Raw genomic sequence first — 20,961 nt, 5'->3', positions numbered from 1 at the left:
ATACTGCAAATTAATGAAATCAATTAACTTTTTAGTGTAAGCAGTAGACGCTGGAAGGAAAATTATTTTGATAGAGTGGTACATAAGAGGCTTAAATCCTCTTGCATAAAGGTCAACATATTTTGACTATAACTGAAAAAATCAAGATATAGCAGAATACACCTATTATTTTAAAATATACTAACAGGCATTAGAAGAAACAGCTTGAAATGCTGAAGATGTCACCGATCACCGGAGACAGGGACTACTGACTGAGTAGTTCAGAAGTCGGCTGTTTTGCTTTTAAAGTTTACAGAATTCTCTCGTTTTTAACAGCGTATGTTTAACTTTGACTTTTTCACGTCTGGTTCGACACCCTCATTCTTCTGAACTCCTGAGAAATACAACGTCAATTATGAGAAGCCTTACGGGGTCACGCTGGGGTGACGATTAGGGAAAGAGGATGCACTTCATGAGGTCAAGTGAAGGCTCTCTGGTCTTTACGTCAATCACCCCGACTGAAGATGAACCACGGCAAAGACCTCGAGGATTTTAAATGCACAGCACCACGGGCGCACGCAGCATCCGCCCTCCTCCAAGGGCAGCACTCGCAGTCGGCACACGAACTCTTAAGAACTGATGCTCAGCTGCGCGTGGAGACGAGGTGATGGGCTCAGAGAGGTGGAACAGAAACGGTCTCCGCCTTCACACAATCCTAACGCGCCCTCTGACGCTGGGGTAAGAGAGTCTGAGGGAACAAGCCAAGGACCAAAGGGCACGTGCCTTCCGGAGGCGCCCGGCGCCGGGCCACGGAGCACTCGAGCCTTCCGGGCGGTGCCCGCGCCTCCGGCACCAGAGGCGGAGCTGAAGCCGCCGAGTCCCGCCCCCGCCTGCGTCCGCCAGTAGTCTAGTCGCTGCGCGTCTCCAGGCGGGTACGTCTTAACAGGAAGAATCTAAGAAAGAGTACCGGCTGGCTGTCCTTCCCAGCGCCCGAAGCCCCGCCATGCTCGTCCTCCGAAGCGGCCTGACTAGGGCTCTGGCTGCGCGGACGCTCGCGCCTCAGGTACCCGCCGCCCCGACGAGCCCAAGCCGCTCCTTGGGGGAGGGGAGCGGGCGTTAGCGGGGGAACTAGCGGCCACGCGCATGCGTTGCCCAATTTTGCTCGCCCAGGCTTGCGAGAGCCGCGCATGCGGCCATCCGGTTCGTCGGTGCAGATTGCGGGCGTGGACCCGCCGCGGAAGTTCTAGTGCCGGTCCCAGATCCCGCAGGTGGGGCATCCCGGGACGCGCGGGAGGAAGCGGCGCGCGGTTGGGGGATGGTCCGGTGGCCAGTGTCGCCTCTCGGCCAATTCGCGACTAACCGCGAACAGGGTTTTTCCGGCCTAGGTGCCAGGCGGCCCTGAGGACACCCCTGAAGCTCAGGCTGCTGCGTTTGCTGCTTTGGGACCAGTGCCTGGTGCTTTGCTTGCTGGTCGAAACTTCCCTACTGATTTTGTCGTTTGTCGTTTGACAAGCCACCGCCCCCTCCAGACAGAAGGTAGAAGCAAACTAGGCCAACCATACCAGGGGCAAAAGAACCGCCCCGCCCCCCTCGCAGTTTAAACAAAACTTCCGAGCGTTTTGCAGAGAACCTTGAAGAGGAGGGCCAAGGTGCCGGTGGTGGAACGTCCAGCCCACTGCCTCTTGCGGGGGTGTCTTAGCCCGACGGGGCCAGGAACCTCGTAGCAAACATGATGATGACCTCACTTAACCGTAGATGAGGAACGTACGTAATAGATTCTTGTGATTCAGCCTTAACTGTCGGGACTTGGCCTATTCTGCACATCTGCAGGGTTGTTTTGTTTTTCCCCTCTGACACTTAGGCTTGTACTTTTCTCGAAGGGGACAAGCAGAAGGGGATGAACCTACTCTAGAGACAGACGGTCTGCTGAAGACCGAGGAACCAACGATGGCCTGTTCACCCAAGATTAGCAATCCAGTCTTTAATGTTTCCTGATTCTCACTCTACTGGGGCAGGGCAGAGTTATTCCGGAAAACTTTATTCTGAACTTTGACTTTATTAAATGTCAGCCAGTGGTTCTCATAAGTGAATTGGAAGTCAGTGCTGTGGAAAATGAGCCTTTCTTTGGAGATTAGGGGGCCTGAAGCATTCAGGTTTCCTTCCCTAGCATACGGGTCCTATATTGTGGCTGCACAGTTACCCTCAACAAAGATCGCCGTACCCCTTCCCACACACATACACATCTCATTGCTTCATTGCTGTTAACCTCTCCCTGAGCTTTCCTATTGTACTCTTCCGCAGAAGATAATAAAAAATGTGCGCCTGTGGTCACTTATTTTGTTCTCCAAATACAAGGTCCATAAAAAAATTCAAAAGCAGTTGTTTCAAGTACCCCATTGGCTTAGTTTTGATACATTTATATTTTATATTTTTAAGCTATAAATATTAAGCAGTTTTCATTTGCATAGCTTTGTTATTAGATTAGTAAAACGGCACAAAAAAGAATGTCTGTCAAACCTAGCAGCAGCTGCCATTGTTTTTGATGGCAAATGTCAATCAGACAATAAGAATATAATTCATCATAGACATGAATGGTATGAACTCAAAATAGCTTACTATAATTCAGCCTTATACACAAGTAAAATACCATTGTGCGTTGTAAAACATATAGATAGATAGATAGATAGATCACATATATACATATATGTCAGAGCAAGAAGCCAACTGCTTTTGATTGTTGTACCAGGTAGTCAGCGTAAGCCCAAAATTCATCTGTAGCTTTATAGGTATGAAAACTATCATAATAGATTATGCTGATGTAATCAGCTTTAGGAAATGTGCACATGCTAACCAAATTTATGTAAGATGAATTCGTAAATTAGAATACCATATGAGTGTGTCTGTGTTTACATATATCTGTGTTTATATACACACATATAAACACAAAGAGGATAATTTCTGGAAAAGCATTTCCCACTGAAAGTTCAGTTCACTCAGAGAACCAAATCAGAAATTTACAGAGTGAATAAAGGACTATTAGAAAAGGAACTAATGGTTCTTAAAAAGTATTTCCATTAACATGGTATAACTGGGTGGGTTAAATACCTTTCTTTAGACTGCATCTATAATGAAAAACGACTCAGGAGTACCTGGGTGGCTCAGGAAGGTAAAGTGTCCAACTCTTGGTTTCAACTCAGGTCAGGTCATGATCTCAGGGTCCTGAGACGCAGCTAAGGGAGGAGCTTCCTCCCTTAGCAGAGTCTGCTTATCCCTCTCCCTCTGCTCCTCCCCACCCCCACGCCCACCCACATCCCCCACCCCTTGCTCATATGAACTCTGTCTCAGATAAAAGGATAAATAAAATCTCTTTTAAATTTAAAAAAAAAAAAACAATGAATCAGACAATTGTGACTCCGACTTTTTTGCCTTTACTAGCTTTACACATTCTGTATTACAATGCAATTGGATAGGCCACAGTTTACTGTTACATTAGTTAAATTCCTACTAAATTCCTATCCTTTTTTTTTTAATATTTTATTAATTTGACAGAGATCACAAGTAGGCAGAGAGAGGAGGAAGCAGGCTCCCTGCTGAGCAGACAGCCCAGTATGGGTGGGGCTCGATCCCAGTACCCTGGGATCATGGCCTGAGCTGAAGGCAGAGGCTTTAACCACCCAGACGGTCCCCTCGCCTTTTTTTTTTTTTTTAAGAGAGAGAGAGCACAGTGGGAGAGGCAGATGGAGAGGGAGAGTGAGAACTTTAAGCAGGCTCCATGCTCAGCTCAGAGCTGGAGGCAGGGATCTCACAACCGTTAAATCACTATTTCAGTGGCAATCAAGAATTTGGCACTCAACCAGCTGAGCCGCCCAGGTGCCCCCCTATCCTGTTTTTTGACCAGTGGTCTACTTCATTAGATTTAGGAAATACCTTGACTTGACCAGCAATTTCCATTGTAGAAAGAAAGGGAGGGAGGGAGGAAAGAAGGAAAGGAAAGGAGGAAGGGAAGGGAAAGAGAAACGAAAGGAAGGAGAAAGGAAAGCAAAGGAAAAGGAGAAAACATGTTCTGCTAGTAAATACATTTCCCTTGTGCCAGCCAAAATACTATATATTTATAAAATTGTTTTAAATGCTTAACTCTTAACATAAACATATACTATTGATTAAAGATGTAATACTGACTAAATAAGGGATAATTAAAACTATTTGCAAAACTTATTATGATCCTAATTATAATTTTGGGGTAAAGAAATGGCCCCAGTGGATTCTTAGAAGAAACTTCTCATGAAAAAGCAACTAGAGGTAGACCACCTACAAGCAGATAGTAGCTATATATTGGGAATACTTAAAAGTAGTTTACTGATACCTCTCTAAACAAATTATCTATGGAGAAAGGACCACAGAAATACAGATTGTGAGTCTACTGAGTGTCCCTTGTTTCCAGACTCAGATTTGGTTGTGGCATAGTATTACAACCGTACCTTCCCAAAATATTTAAATTTGCCTTATCTTTCTTCAGGTGTGCTCATCCTTTGCTACAGGCCCCAGGCAATACGATGGAACAGTCTATGAATTTCGTACCTATTATCTTAAGCCCTCAAAGATGAATGAGTTCCTGGAAAATACTAAGAAAAACATTCATCTTCGGACAGCTCATTCTGAATTGGTTGGATACTGGAGTGTAGAATTTGGAGGCAGAATGAATAAAGTGTTTCATATTTGGAAGTATGGTATGAGTCATCAGCTTAAGTATTCAGTACAGATTTTCATTCCGTTAGATGTTACCCGTGACTTAGCTACTTAGTTCTTGAATCTATATTGCTATAAATACATACAGGTGAAGTAAAACTTTTAAATAGCAGTACCAAAAAATAAATTCAGTGATTGTGCCTCCCAGTGGTATACCTATTGTAACCCATTGCTGGAAACTTCCATTGCCATATGAGAATGTGAAAGTAAGAAAATGGCATCTCAGATTTCAAGTCATAAAATTATGAACCACACTTTAATTCTTAAGAAAAGTTAAGAATAGATTATTGTAAAGATGGTTTATGAAAAATTTAAAGCAGTGATTTCAAGAACCCAGGTGGTTTAAGATCATAAAACGAAAATAGAATTTTTTTTAATTGAAGTTATAGCTGGAAATCAGTGTTTTAACAAATCATTCAAATGCCTGGGGGCTCTAGTGAAATAGAATAGGAGGTAATAGTAAACTTTGAAGCCCTCAGCCTTCTGTAAGATATAATAAATCTGTTAGGTTTGGGAACAGTTTTATTTGTATACACAGTTTTATTTCTATTCACTGTCATTTTACTAGTTTAGGGAAGTAAAAGAAAAGGAATTAGAGTTCTTCTCATATTGAAGCTGATCCACCTCTGGTTTAGTAGAGGAAGGAGTATGGTTGATGGAATCCCCAGAATGTTTGTTACTCCATTGTCTAATCTTTCTGAAGTCCACAGTAGTACATCATAATATCCAAAAAAACTTTTGATAATTTCATTTAGTATTTGGTCATCAGTGTCCAAAGTTAATAGTCATAAAATACTTTAATGTGAAAAGTGCTCATTCTATACTTAGTAGGTCCATAGTTTAGAGGTTTTTCCCCAATTGTAGTAAAACAAACCCCATTAAAACACAATTTATGCTTTAATGCACCACCAGTTGAATTATATCCCAGTTAAAAACAACAAAACAAAACAAAACAAAAACACAAAAATCTGCTAGTGCAATCCTCATAAAATTTACTTAAGCTCTAAGATAGATATTATTCTTTATCCTCAGCATGAACCATAGAAAACTATTTTGCCATTAGTTTTATGAAGCCCTAATTGTTAAATGTAGTACTGGGTCCATAAGTTAGCAAAAATATTTAGTTGTTTGGGAAACAAAAAGAAGAGAAATAGTACTAAGTAAAAAGAGGGAATGGCAGAGAAACAGCCCTATTCCTTTGGAAACTTAGATCAAAGCAGTAGCTGTCAAAGTTCATCTTAATTTCATTTACCTCAAATGTAATTCAAGGTACATCTTGACCTGATCACCCCTCATCACTACCACAGAAAAATACTCTAAACTGCTGCTATAATTTAAATGCCTTCAATTAATAAAACTAGTTAATGTATACCAAGTTCTAACAAGGTCCCAACACTGTGGTAAGCTCCTCTTGTGTACTAATTCATTTAATCTAAACAGTCCTAGGGGGAGATACTATATCATTATCCCCATTTTACAGAGTAAGAAATAGGCACAGAAAGATTTCATAACTTAACCTAAGTCACACAGCTGCCTACTAAATGGTAGAGCCTGCAGAGCCCACAGTATGACATTATCATTAGCTGTTTACATTTCTACTGCCCTTTCAGGCCATGAGAAACTTGGGAACAGATGTCACATCTGTATGTTATCTCCAGTGATACAATACAATGTCCTTCTGTGCCCCTGATGAACACTTGTTGAATTGAATGAAACCCAGAAAAAGTACAGGTGATTTTAAATTAATAATTTTTGGTTTTCTTACTCCTTTTCCCATAGATAATTTTGCTCATCGGACTCAAGTTCGGAAAGCATTGGCCAAAGATAAGGAATGGCAAGAACAATATCTCATTCCCAATTTGGCTCTTATTGATATACAAGAGAGTGAGATTACTTATCTGGTGCCATGGTGCAAACTAGAAAAGCCTCCAAAAGAAGGTAAGTCCTCCCCTCTTAGTCACTTTGAATTCTGACAGAGAAATCATTGAAGATTTTAAGCTATAAAAACTCAAGTTCTACTAGAAAAGAAGTTAATCTTTGTTTAATATAGAACATATGTTGCTTGTTCAGGTAAAAATAAATTGGTGCTCTTAGCTTACCTTTTTTTAAAAAATGACCATTAAATAATGAAGTGTTTTTCCATATTGGTATCTTATTGATTCTTAAAGCTTAGCTATATGATAGAAACAGTTGACATGGTCAGTAAAGGTTGAGAAGTTGGGCCTTGGGAGCAGAGAATACATCTGTGGGTAGGTGAGGGATAGTATGTGATGTGATACTCTGTCATAATTTTAAAATAATACAAACTTTTAAATATAAAAGTATTTTTCCATAAATGACAACTAATTTTAAATCTTAAGTATATATCTGCTTATTAAATTGACTAGGGGAATGAATTAACTGGAACTACCAAGCTTTATTACTCTAGTCTAACTCTCGTGTCTTCCTCTTTCTTATTTCTTAGTTTGAAAGTAATTCCTAAAGATTTGTCTTCTTGCTGATTTCACTTCTTGCTGACTTAAAGAAATTATTACTTCAATCCAGTTTTAAACAAAGGTCAGATTAGCAAAAGAAGAAACTAATTTAAGTGTTTTATTTCCCCCAATATTCCCAACTTTGTAGTGCATTTTAGATTATAAGAGATTTGAAAAATCTTATTTGGAAATTTATTCTCATAGCTCCCCCTCAGCTTTCAGCACTAACTGAATGAATTAGTTGGCTTCTCAAACAGTATCAAATCTTAGTTCTTTTCCTCTATGTTATTCATGATTCTTCAGTAACTTGTGTATGTTTTTCTTGTATTTTCTAAATCTACTTGTCCCCTGGTTTCCTTCTCTTCACCTGGTCTGTATTTCATCCAGAAGGTAAAATGCTTTTCAAGTATTTACCTGGATATTTAGGAATAATAAAACCCATCTCCTTTAGATTATTTTTTTCCTCAGAACTCAGAGACCGGGGTGCCTGGGTGGCTCAGTGGGTTAAAGCCTCTGTCTTCAGCTCAGGTCATGATCACAAGGTTTTGGGATCGAGCCCCCCAGGGTCCTGGGATCGAGCCCCGCATCGGGTTCTCTGCTCAGCAGGGAACCTGCTTCCCCCTCTCTCTCTCTCTGACTGCCTCTCTGCCTGCTTGTGATCTCTGTCTGTCAAATAAATAAATAAAATCTTAAAAAAAAAAAAAACTCAGAGACTGTCACTTTACGTATATTATTTGCTTGCTGTTCCTGTTGGAAATGGAATCTTACAGAGGAAATTATATAGAGAGTTAAGTTAATAGAAACTGGTAAGAAGAATGGAACTATAAGATACTAGAAATACTTCATTTTTTTGTAAAACTATAGACTCAGACAACTAAAAAATACTACTACATTATAAATTCTTAATAACTTTTGACAAATTTTATAGATTAAAAATAGATAATATCTGAACTACAGATTCCAACCATTCTTGTTTGTTATGTATGATAAGTTTAATGACTGACCCTTAAACTAGGACAAGGACTTTCTAAACATAAAAGCAAAGAAGAACAATGCAGATTATTAGTAAATATGGCTATAGGTATGCAGGTATGATTCTCAGAATCTATAGATGTAGATAGCCTTCCACTGGAACCAAACTGAACATGATTAGAAATTGCTTGTATGTGTTCTATAAAATAATTATTTTTCTCCCTGTTCTAGGGATCTATGAACTAGCTACTTTTCAGATGAAACCTGGTGGGCCAGCTCTATGGGGTGACTCATTTAAAAGGGCAGTTCATGCTCACATCAACCGAGGTTACACAAAACTAGTTGGAGTGTTCCATGCAGAATATGGAGTGCTCAACAGAGGTACAGTTGTCCATTTCTTCTTTTGAAATTGCAAAATACATGAGTGATCCACATTAAGTTCCTTTGGTCAGTTTTTCTCTGTTCTCATTATGGAGTATATTTTGCTTTTTATTGCCCAAGTTTTAGTTTTGTAATTTTAAGGGTTGAGCAAAGTTGTTTTACATCTTTTTTTTTTTTAAAGATTTTATTTATTTGACAGACAGAGATTACAAGTAGGCAGAGAGGCAGGCAGAGAGAGAGGAGGAAGCAGGCTCCCCATGGAGCAGAGAGCCCAATGTGGGGCTTGATCCCAGGACCCTGGGATCATGACCTGAGCCGAAGGCAGAGACTTTAACCCACTGAGCCACCAAGGCGCCCTGTTTTACATCTTATTTAGAATGTTTTTCACCTTATAAAATTTTTTTTTAAATACTGTTCTTTTCCCTGATATATCAAAATGATAAAATTTTAAATACTGGAAGGAACCTGAAAGGGTCACCTATTTCTTTTATCACTTTATTTTCCTCTGAATGTACTTTCAGTGATTTTTTTTCCTTTTTTCCCCAGTTTTATTGAGATATAATTGACATATAAGTTTAGGGTATGCACATAATGATTTAATATATGTTGTGAAGTGATCATCACAGTAAGTTAACATCCATCACGTCAGAGTTACAAATTGTTTCTCCTTATGATGAGAACGTTTTAAGATCCACTCTTTTAGCTTTTACATATACAGTATAGAATTGGGTGCCTAGGTGGCTCAGTTGGTTAAGTGACTGCCTTCGGCTCAGGTCGTGATCCTGGAGTCCTGGGAACAAGCCCTACATCAGGCTCCCTGCTCAGCAGGGAGTCTGCTTCTCCCACTGACCTCTCTCCTCTCATGTTCTCTCTCTCTCTCTTTCTCTCTCTCTCCCAAATAAATAAATAAAATCTTTAATATACACACACACACACACACACACACACACACAATATAGAATTGTTAACTGGTAGTCATCATTTTATATATTACATCTCTAAAATTTTATTTCTCTTGTAACTTCAAGGTTATGCTTCTTGTAATTTTTTTTTTTTTTTAAAAACTGGGCACCTGGGTGGCTCAGTGGGTTAAGCCTCTGCCTTCAGCTCAGGTCATGATCCCAGGGTCCTGGGATCGAGGCCCACATGGGGCTTTCTGCTCAGCGGGGATCCTACTTTCCCATCTCTCTCTGCCTGTCTCTATGCCTATTTATGAGCTCTCTCTGTCAAATAAATAAATAAAATATTTTTTAAAAATTTATTTTTAGAGAGAGCACACATGCACATGAGGGAGAGTGGGGGGCAGGGTAGAGGGAGAGAGGGTCTTAAGCAGACTCCACACTGAGTGTGGCACCCAATGAAGGGCTCAATCTCAAGACCCTGATATCATGACCTGAGCTGAAACTGAGAGTCAGACACTTAACTGCACCAGTCAGATGCTCCTGGGATTTTTTTTTATATAAATAGCATTACTTGGGGTAGAAAGATTGTTTATGGGTGAAAAAGCAACATGTAGTTATTATAAATACTGAAAACATGGATAAGCCCAAAGAAAAAAAATTATCCATATTCTACTCTTTAGGTATATATATATCATATATATATATATATATATATATATATATATATATATATGAGATACAAGCATATGGTTTACTAATTTAATATCTATTTAAGATTTTTATTTTTTATTTTATATATATATATATTTATATTTTAAAGATTTTATTTATTTGACAGAGTGAGAGAGATAACAAGTAGGCAGAGAGGCAGGCAAAGAGAGAGGGGAAGCAGGCTCCCTGCTGAGCAGAGAGCTAGATGCAGGGCTTGATCCCAGGACCCTGAGATCATGACTTGAGCCAAAGGCAGAGGCTTACCCCACTGAGCCACCCAGATGCCCCTGAGGTATTTAATTTTTTTAAACTTGAAAGATAATCCAATCAGAATTTCAGAGAGTTTTCTTGGTGGCAAACTCTGAAAAATGTTTATAAAGTTTACCTGAAAGGATAAATGACTAAGAATAGCTAATAAATATTTGAAAGACTTACAATATCCGGTTGCCTCTTCATCTTCTCCATTTTATGTCCAACAGGCATCTCAAAACCTAACATATCCAAAACTGAACCTAATCATTGCTCATAAAGTCAACTTCTAATACATGTGTTATAGATGTATAGTCAAGGTGGAAAATATATGAAGAGGAGAAAAAAATATCAGATGCCTGTCTCATACCATATGCTAAAATAAAATCAAGATATATTATGGATTTCAATTAAAAAACTGAATTCATACAATTATTAAAACAAAATACCAGTGAATTTATTTAATAATGTATATGGAAACAGTATTTCTAAGCAAAAAAGCATATTAAGAAACTATGAAGGGAAAAAAGAATAATTTTATTTTAAAAGAATCATTTTATGGGGTGCCTGGGTGGCTCAGTGGGTTAAAGCCTCTGCCTTCTATTCAGGTCATGATCCCAGGGTCCTGGGATCGAGCCCCACATCGGGCTCTCTGCTTGGCAGGGAGCTGCTTCCCCCTCTCTTTGCCTACCTCTCTGCCTACTTGTGATCTCTGTCAAATAAATAATAAAATCTTTAAAAAAGAATGATTTTATTATATAAAGCTCAAATTTTGTGCCTCCCAAAATACCTTAAATAAAATAAAAAAGGAAAAAATAAATATATACATACATACATACGTACATACTTGTACAAAGGTAGACACAGATGACTACTAAAAATATATTAAAGAAGATTCAGATTAAAACAATAATGAGATGTCAGTTTTTACCTAATAAGAATATATTATATAGATACAGTATTAAACAGGTTAGAGAAAAATCGGTTAAACTTGTAGGGTTCATATCTGCTTCCTCTTCCCTCAAAAAAATTGGCAATATAAATAAAAGGCTTATCTGCTTGTATTTCACATTTTTTAATTTTTCATTTATTTTTTTAATTTCAGTGTAAGTAACAAACAATGTTACATTAGTTTCAGGTGTACAATACAGTGTTTCAGTAATTCTATACATTACTCAGTACTCCTCATGGTAAGTGTACTCTTAATTCCCTTCACCTATTTCACCCACTCTTCCACCCACCTCCCCTCTGGCAACAAGAGTTCTTTATATTTAAGAGTCAGGGGGGTTTTTTGGTCTCTTTTTTTTCTGTTTATTTTCTTAAATTACATTATAAGTGAAATCATAATGGTATTTCTTTCCCAGATTGACTTATTTCATTTAATATTATATCCATTAGCATTATATCCATCCTTGTGTTGCAGATGGCAAGATTTCATTCTTTTTATGGTTCACTAATACTCCATTAGATAGATAGATGGATGGATGGATGGTTAGATAGATGGATAGATATCACAACTTCTTTATCCATTCATCTATCAGTGGAACTAGGGTTGCTTCCCTATCTTGACTACTGTAATTAATGCTGCAGTAAACACCTGGGTACATGTATCTTTTCAAATTCATATTTTCATATTATATGTGTAACTATCCAGTAGTGGAATTACTGGATCCTATGTAAATTCTATTTTTAATTTTTTGTGGAACCTCCATACTGTTTTCCACAGTGGCTGCACCAGCGTGCATTCCAACCAACAGCACATGAGGGTTCCTTTTTTCTCAGCAGCACATGGTGGTTCCTTTTTTCTCCACATCCTTGCCAACACTTGCTGTTTCTTGTGTTTTTATTTTAGTCATTCTAACAGATTTGAGGTGATACCTCATTGTGGTTTAGATTTGTTTTGATGATGAGGAGGGATATTGAGCATCTTTTAATGTGTCTGTTAGCCGTCTGTATGCCTTGTTTGGAGAAATGTCTACTTGTGTCTTCTGCCCATTTTTTAATTGGATTATTTGTTTTTTGGGTGTTAAGTTGTATAGGTTCTTTATATATCTTGGGTATTAACTCCCTATGAGATCTATCATTTACAAATATCTTCTCTCATTTAGTAAGTTGTCTTTTAGTATTGATGATGGTTTCTTCTGCTGTACAGAAGCTTTTTTTTTTTAATTTTTAAAAGATTTTATTTGAGAATAAGAGAGAGTGTACATAAACCAGGGGAGAGGCAGAAGGAGAGGGAGAAGCAGACTCCCTGCTGAGCAGGGAGCCTGACATGGGTCTTGATCTCAGGACTCTAGGATCATGACTTGAGCCAAAGGCAGACACTTAACCAACTGAGCCACTTAAGCACCCCAGAAGCTTTTTATTTTGATGTAGCCCCAGTAGTTTATTTCTGCTGTTTCCCTTGCCATAGGAGTCATATCAAGAAAGATGTTGCTATGGCTAATGTCAGAGAAATTACTGCCTATGTTCTTTTCTAGGAGTTAAGGTTTTATTTAGGTCTCACATTAAGGTCTTTAATCCACTTTATAAAAGATTTTATTTATTTATTTAAGACAGAGAGAAAGAGTGAGAGCGAGCAAGCAAGAGAGAATGAGCAGGAGGCAGAGGCAGAAACAGGTTCCCCAGAGTAGGGAGCCCTATGTTTGGCTTGATCCCAGGACCCTAGGATCACATGAGCCAAAGGTAGCCACTTAACTGTCTGAGCTACCCAGATGCCTCTGGTCTTTAATCCATTTTGAGTTTATTTTTGTGTATAGTGAAAGAAAGTGGTCCAGTTTCATTCTTTTGCATGTAGCTGGCCAGTTTTCCCAGCGCCATTAATTGAAGAGACTTTTTCTTATGCTTCCTTTGCTGAAAATTAATTGACCGTATAGGTATCAGTTAATAAACTGATACCGGGCTCCCTATTCTGTTCCATTGATCAATGGATCTATGCATCTATTTTTGTGCTGGTACCTACTACAGATTTGTAGTGTATCTTGAAATTTGGGATTATGATGCCTCCAGTTTTTTTGTTCTTTTTCAGTATTACTTTGGTTATTGGGGGTCTTTTATGCTTCCATATAAATTTTAGAATTATTTATTCTAGTTCTGTGAAAAATGATGTTGGTATTTTGATGGGGTTGCATTAAATCTGTAGACTGCTTTGGGCAATATGGACATTTTAACAATATTGGTTCTCCCAATCCATGAGCATGGAACATCTTTCCATTTGTTTGTGTCATCATCAACTTCTTTGATCAGTGATTCATAGTTTTCAGAATACAGGTCTTTCACGTCCTTGGTTAAGTTTATTTCTAGATACTTATTTTTGATGCAATTGTAAATGGGATTGTTTTCTTAATTTCTCTCTCTGCTACTTATTTGTATATAGAAGTGCAACAGATTTCTGTATGTTGATTTTGTATACTATAGCTTTTCTGAATTCATTTACCAGTTCTAGTAATATTTGGTGGAGTTTTTAGGGTTTTCTACATATAGTATCATGCCATCTGCAAATAATTTTGCTGCTTCTTTACCAATGTAGATACCTTAATTTATTTCTGTTGTCTGACTCCTGTGGCTAGGACTTCCAATACTATGTTGAATAAAATTGTTGAGAGTAGACATTCTTACCTCGTTCTTGAATGCAGAGGAAAAGCTCTGTTTTTCATCATTGAGTATGATGTATGATGTTAGCATAGGGTTTTTCACATACGGCATTTATTATATTGAGATATGTTCCCTCTAAACCCACTTTGTTGAGGGTTTTTTATCATGAATGGATGTTATACTTTGTCAAATGCTTTTTCTACATCTACTGAAATGATCATACGGTTTTTATCCTCTTATTGATGTGATGTATCATGTTGATTGCTTTGCAAATATTGAATTACCTTTGCATCTTGGGAATAAATCACACTTGATTATGGTGAATGATTTTTTTTAACGTATTGTTAGATTCAGTTTGCTCATATTTTGTTGTAAATTTTTGCATCTAAGTTCATCAGAGATACTGGCCTGTAGGTCTCTTTTTTGTAATGTCTTCATCTAGTTTTGTTGTCAGGGTAATGCTGGCTTCATAGAATGAATTTGGAAGCTTCCCTTCCTCTTCTGTTGTTTTGAATAGTATGAGAAGAATAGGCATTAACTCTTCTTTAAATGTTTGGTAGAATTCACCTGTGAAGCCATCTGATTCTGGACTTTTGGGGAGTTTTTTTATCAGTGTTTGAATTACATCACTTACACAGTCTATTTAAATTTTCTGTTTCTTCCTGATTCACTTTTAGGAAGTTTTATGTTTCTAGGAATTTATCCATTTCTTCTAGGTTGTCCAATTTGTTGGCATATAATTTTTCATAATATTCTCTAATTCTTTGTATTTCTGTGATGCTGGTTGTTATTTCTCCTCTTTTATTCCTGATTTTATTTAATCCTTGCTCTCTATTTCTGAACAGTCTGAGTAAAGGTTTATCAATTTGATCTTTCAAAGAACTAGTCCTGGTTCATTGATATGTTCTATTTTTGTTTGTTTGTTTCTATTTCTTTGCTCTTTTATTTCCTTCTACTGGTTTTGGTTTTGTTTGTTCCTTTTCTTCTAGCTTCTTTCAGGGTAAGGTTCAGGTGTTTGATATTTTTCTTGCATCTTGAGGTAAATCTGTATTACTAAAAACTTCCCTCCTGGAACAGCTTTTGCTCCATCCTGAAGATTTTGGACACTTGTGTTTTCATTTTCATTTGTCTCCGGTATTTTTTGATTTCCACTTTGATTTCGTGGTGACGGATTCATTGTTTATGACTATGTTATAACCTCAGTTATATTTGTGGTCTTTCCAGAATTTCTCCTTGTGATTTCTAGTTTCATAGCATTGTAGTTGGGAAAGATGTATGGTATAACTTCGGGCTTTTTTAATTTATTGAGACTTTTTTGTGGCCTAACATGCGATGTATTCTGGAGAATGTTTCATGTGCACTTAAAAGAATGTGTATTCCACTGTTTTAGGATGGGGATATTCTAAATATACCTTTAATTCATCTTATCTAATTTGTCATTCAAAGCCACTGCTTCCTTGTTGATTTTCTGTTTGGATGATCTATCCATTGATGTAAGTGGGTGTAAAAGTCCTCTATTATTTTTGTATTACTATTGATTACTTCCTTTATGTTAATAGCTGCTTCATGCATTTGGATGCTCCCATGTTAGGTACGTATTTACAATTGTTACATATTCTTTTGAGATTGTTCCCTTTGTGAGTATGTAGAGTCTTTCTTTAATGTCTCATTACACTGTTTGTTTCCAATTCTATTTGTTGCTCTCCCAGCTTTTCATTTGCATGATAAATGTTTTCCCATCCCTTCGCTTTCAGTCTGCTTGTGCTGGTGTCTTTAGGTCTGAACTGAGTCTCTTGTAGGCAGCATATAGATGTCTTGCTTTTTTATCCATTCAGTCACCTAGATTAGAGTATCTAGTCCATTTACATTCGAAGTAATTATTGATAGGTATGTACTTACTGCCATTTTGTAATTTGTTCTTTTTTTTTTTTTTTTTTTTTTTAATTTTTTATTCTCTATTCCTTCTCTCTTCACTTGTGGTTAGGCGGCTTTCTTTAGTGATATACTTGGATTCCTTTCTCTTTATTTTTTGTGTATCCCAGTTTTTGACTTGTGGTCACCGTTAGGTTTAAATATAACAGTCTATATTAGGTTGATGGTCACTTAAGCTTGAACCCATTTTAAAGCACTAAATCTTTACTCCTCTGCCCTCTATGTTTTAGGTATATGGTGTCATACTTTACATTTCTTTGTGAATCCCTTGACTTGATTTTTATAGATACACCTTATCTCTAACCTCCATACTGGTTTTATAAGTGATTAATCTGTTACTTTTATTAAGTTTATACATACCTCTGAAATTTTTTTCCTCTCCTCCTTTTCTTACTTCTGTTTACAGTCTTCCCTTTCCATTCAAAGAATCCACTTTAACATTACTGGTAAGGCTGGTTTACTGATGGTGAACTCTTCTAACTTTGATTCATCTGAGAAACTCTTTCTCTCTCCTTCTGTTCTCAGTGATAGTCTTGCTGCATAGAGTTTTCTCAGTGGCAGGTTTTTCCCTTTCAGCACTTTGAATACATCGTGCCATTTGCTTCTCATCTGCCAAGTTTCTGCTGTACAATCAGTTGATACAACCTTATGGAATTTCCCTTACATATAACTGTTTTCTTTGCTGCTTTTGAATTTTTCTTTTTCAGTACTTTTTGCCATTTTAATTAGTGTTTTGGTGTGGACCTCCTTGAGATGATTTTGTTAGACATTCTCTGTGCCTCCTGAATCTCCAGTTTTCAGCTATTATTTCTTCAAATAAATTTGCTGGCTCTTTTGTCTCTTTTCTCTGGGATCCCTATAATGGGAATGTTATCACACTTTACCGTGTCACTGAGTTCCCTTAACCTCTTCTCATTTTTTTAATTAATCTTTTCTTGTTCTCCTATTCAGCTTGTTTTTCATTACAGTCTTCCAGCTTATTGGTCCCTAATATTATTCCTCTAATATATTATATATTCCCTCTAGTGTATTTTTTAATTTCACTTACAGAGTTCATCTCTCCCTGGCTCTTTTTTGTATTTTCTGTCTCTTTTTTGTGGGTCTCACTGAGATATTTTCTCAAGTCCAGTGAGTATATTTATGAGCATAATTTAAATTCTCTATCAGGTATGTAGCTTCTGTTTCATTTGTTCTCTGACTGGATTTTGTCCTGTTGATTGATTTGGGACATAGTCTTCTGTGTCTTCATTTTGTCTAACTCTCTGTGTCTGTTTCTATGTGTTAGGCAAGTAATGGCCTTATGAAGAACCAGTTACATAGTGCTCTGCAGTGCAGTATCCCCTGTTCACCTGGCCCTTCCAGAGTGACTCCTATGTATGTTGCATCACTGTACTATTGTGGCTGAGCCACATTTGCCTTCAGTCCAGTTGCTGCAATGGTGCTTTTTGCCAGTTGCAGGCAGGGTTTGGTTCCTGTGTTGTGAAGAGGCCAGTCTGAGGCTGCCTTGAGCAAAAAACCTTAATTTTTTTAATCATCTTTGCCAATATTAAGGAAATATGCATGGATATGTAAGTGTGTTTAGTTATACAAGAAGGAAATTTGAAATGACATAAAATATATAGCCATATTTAAATAATGAGATTAAAGGTTTTTTAACATTTCTAATTTACTATAGTGGACACGTATAATTTTTGCAAGGATTAAGTTATTAAAAATACGTGTGTACACACTGTAATCTTGGGGCGCCTGCGTGGCTCAGTCAGTTAGGTGTCCAACTTGTGATTTTTGGCTCAAGTTATGATCTCATGGGTTGTGAGATTAAACCCTGAATTGGGCTTGCCACTTAGCAGGGTGTCTGCTTGAGATTCTCTCTCTCCTTCACTTTCTGCCCTTCCCCCATTCATGCATGTGTGTTCTAAAATAAATCCTTAAAAAAAAAAAAAAAGAAAATGTGTCTCTACACACACTTTTTAATCTTAATCCATTCTTAGTGTACTAGGAGAATGGTAATATGCTGCGTATAAATTGGTACATCATTTCTGGAGGACAGTGTATATTATATAGACTGTATATTTATAAATGTCTATATACATAAGATATACTGTTTGGTTCTCTCAATTTAAATTTTAGGAGTTTATATTAAGAAAATATTCAGATCTAGACTGCCTGGGTTTGAATCCCAGCTTCACCACTTAAAACTTTGTGACTCTGGGTAAGTTACTTAACCTCAATGTGCCTTAGTTTCCTCATCCATAAAATGATACTAATAATCAACCACCTAAAATTATTATGAAGACTAAATGAGTAATACATGAAAAATGCTTAAAACCAGGTCTGGCACATAATCAACACCCAAGAAATATTACTAGTAGTCGTTATCAGCTTTGTAATTATTACAGATACATGTGTAGATGCTGCTCTAATGTTTATGTCAGTATTGTTTACAATAAAGAAACATTTTTATGTAATACGAATATAATCCAGAAAAATATATGTATCATCTACATCATATATTTATATATAAACTTTTATGTTTGTGTATAAATATTCATAAAAGTACATGTATATACACATAAATATGGAAAGAGATACAGCAAATACAAAAAAGCATTGTTTTTCTAGGTGGTATAGAAATGACTCCTCTTTTCTCTTTTTATCCACATTTTCCTATACAGCTAACATGTCTTACTTTGTAATAATTAAAAATTTATAAAATGTTATGCACAAAAACATTTATTCCATATTTCAAAAAAAAATAATAAAATGTTAATCTTATTGGTCGGGGGTTTGGATAAGAAGTTCTTATATCTATAGGGAAGAATTCACATAGCCATTAAAAATTAAGGTTACTGCCATGGGAAATATGCATTGTTGAATCTATGGGTAAGTGTAATATATAGTATGACCCTAATTTGATTTTACTCATTTGTTTAAAGGAAATGTGCTAAATTTCAATAGAGGTTCTCTCGAGGTGGTTAAATTATGCTACTTATATTTTGCTTCTTCATATCATCAAAATTTTCATTAGTAAACACAATTTTTATAATCTTCCTTTTTAAAATAAACTAAAATGTATTAGGAAGTCATGAAGCCTCATTCTAGACTTAATTGTGTGTTTAGTGTTATTTACCTTTCCAGCCTTCTGTTTCTTCATCTATAAAACCAGTTTGATTAATTAATTTATAAATCTCTCTCCCAAATCTCTGACCCCCTCTGAAATCTTATTACTAACATACTTAATGTTACCTTTCTGTTACTCACTATTTTGATTTAAAGAACAAGACTTAATATTTCTGATTAATTTTTCGGTATTTCTTATTTGTGGTAACACCACAGTCTTTAGAAGCTATTTTTGGTTTATTTCTGCAGTTCACGTTCTTTGGTGGAACGAGAGTGCAGACAGTCGTGCAGCTGGGCGACATCAGTCTCATGAGGATCCCAGGGTTGTGGCAGCTGGTAAGCTATTTCTCCAGGCATGAATTATTCATACAACAAATTTGATTGAGTTTTTAACTTTATATGCCTTCTTATGGAATATTTTTTTTTCCAGTTCGGGAAAGCGTTAACTTCCTTGAGTCTCAGCAGAATATGCTTCTGATTCCTATGTCATTTTCGCCATTGAAATAGTTTTCCATTGAAATACAAAGCATTTCACTAACTGTTATAGATGTGCCTGCTATGGTGCTTAAATTCTCCCAAGAGATTCACATTTTTATTTGAAGGAGATGGTAAGTTAATTTGCTATGTCCTTGCATTTTTAAAATCTGCCTCTGCCCATTGTCACTACCATGAGGAAATAGTTCTGTTCATTTTCCCTTTGGCATTTTAGTATCTGTCATACATTAAAAATTCTTGTCATTCCTACAAGATCTTGATTTTTCATTATTTCAGAGTATCTCTTGTACTCTGTTTTGACAACCCTCTGCTTTTATAGCATTTCCTTATGTTGAAGTGACTATGTCACATTTCCATGCCTATAATAATATTTTTAAACTATATACATTGGCAACCTTCTCATGTCTATTTTTCTGAAATTTTAAAAGTTTTTGTCCAGTAAAATTTATTTTGTAATACTGAATGGGATTCATAAAAATATTAAACTTGTTTATTATGGAAAAGTACAGTATCATCTGTATCATCTCTATTAATTCTGGTTTTTACATTAATAATTACTTATGTGGAAAATAATGTTATTAGATCCTCATATTAAAAACTGTTGAAGACTCCTTGGTTTATATGCTGAAATATCTTCATTTACAATTTATTTTACTATTACTTCACTTTGGATTACTATTTAACAAAGATACCTAGAACAATCTATCTGTGATAATGAGATATTTATGGTTATGAAAATGTTTGCCCTAATAAAAGCCTTCAAATACATTCTGAGTCTTTTTTTGTGTGTTTTATATTTGTATCCTCTTACCTGGAACTACTGTGTTGCTATAAGGTAATGAGATAATAATACATACAGTGTCTTGAGGCGTCTGGGTGGCTCAGTCAGTTAAGCGTCTGCCTTTGGCTCAGGTCATGATCCCAGGGTCCTGGGATGGAGCCCCATGTTGGGCTCTCCGCTTAGCGGGAGCCTGTTTCTCCCTCTCCCTGCTGCTTCCCCTGTTTGTACTCTCTCTGTCAAATAAATAAAAAAAATCTTCTAAAAAAATAAATTAGACAAATAAATATTCTGTCTTTATTGTAAGTATTAAGTTACTTCAAGAAAATAGCATTCTAATAACCCCACAAGGAGAATTTCTTTCTTTAGTATTGCTGTCACAGATGTACTAGGATTTTTCTACCAAAAAACTTTTTTATTTTAGTTGAGTACCTCAGCATTCTTAAACTAGATTTGGTACTTCCAGGCTTTCATGGTAGTCTATATTTATAACTATATGATTTTATGTTTCTAACATATATTGCAAATATAACATATTAAATTATTAGCTGCCTGAGGGAAAACTGAAAAACAGGAAGCATACTCAGCTCTCACTTACCTGGTCCTCAAGAATTCAAAAGACAGATAC

General features: G+C 36.7%; 1 protein-coding gene across 5 annotated transcripts; it reads left to right on the top strand.

The window, feature by feature from the left end:
* The first annotated feature begins 623 nt into the window (after positions 1-623).
* Positions 624-20,323, top strand: LOC132024544 (protein NipSnap homolog 3A). Of its 5 annotated transcripts, XM_059411159.1 has the most exons (7): positions 624-1,042; positions 4,496-4,706; positions 6,505-6,663; positions 8,403-8,552; positions 18,071-18,152; positions 19,310-19,396; positions 19,491-19,580. In XM_059411159.1, exons 1-6 carry the CDS (start codon positions 983-985, stop codon positions 19,371-19,373), a joined length of 726 nt encoding a protein of 241 aa, XP_059267142.1. In that variant the 5' UTR covers positions 624-982; the 3' UTR covers positions 19,374-19,396; positions 19,491-19,580. The 5 variants fall into 5 exon arrangements, with proteins under 5 accessions (XP_059267142.1, XP_059267145.1, XP_059267141.1 ...); XM_059411158.1 differs by lacking the exon at positions 18,071-18,152 and having other exon boundaries at positions 656-1,042; positions 19,491-20,323; XM_059411161.1 differs by lacking the exons at positions 624-1,042; positions 18,071-18,152 and adding an exon at positions 1,066-1,247 and having other exon boundaries at positions 19,491-20,323.
* Positions 20,324-20,961: the final 638 nt, after the last annotated feature.

The sequence above is a fragment of the Mustela nigripes genome, chromosome 9, assembly GCF_022355385.1.
Source record: "Mustela nigripes isolate SB6536 chromosome 9, MUSNIG.SB6536, whole genome shotgun sequence".
Lineage (NCBI taxonomy): Eukaryota > Metazoa > Chordata > Mammalia > Carnivora > Mustelidae > Mustela > Mustela nigripes.
The sequence above is the reverse complement of the archived record's forward strand: the minus strand, read 5'-3'. Positions and strand labels throughout refer to the sequence as shown.

Bases quoted from the DNA above. Each gene is read 5' to 3' on its own strand.
- LOC132024544 (XM_059411158.1), top strand. From the start codon at position 983: ATGCTCGTCCTCCGAAGCGGCCTGACTAGGGCTCTGGCTGCGCGGACG. The intron at 1,043-4,495 runs GTACCCGCCGCC...ATCTTTCTTCAG, and splicing joins CGCGGACGCTCGCGCCTCAG to GTGTGCTCATCCTTTGCTAC. The intron at 4,707-6,504 runs GTATGAGTCATC...CTTTTCCCATAG, and splicing joins GTTTCATATTTGGAAGTATG to ATAATTTTGCTCATCGGACT.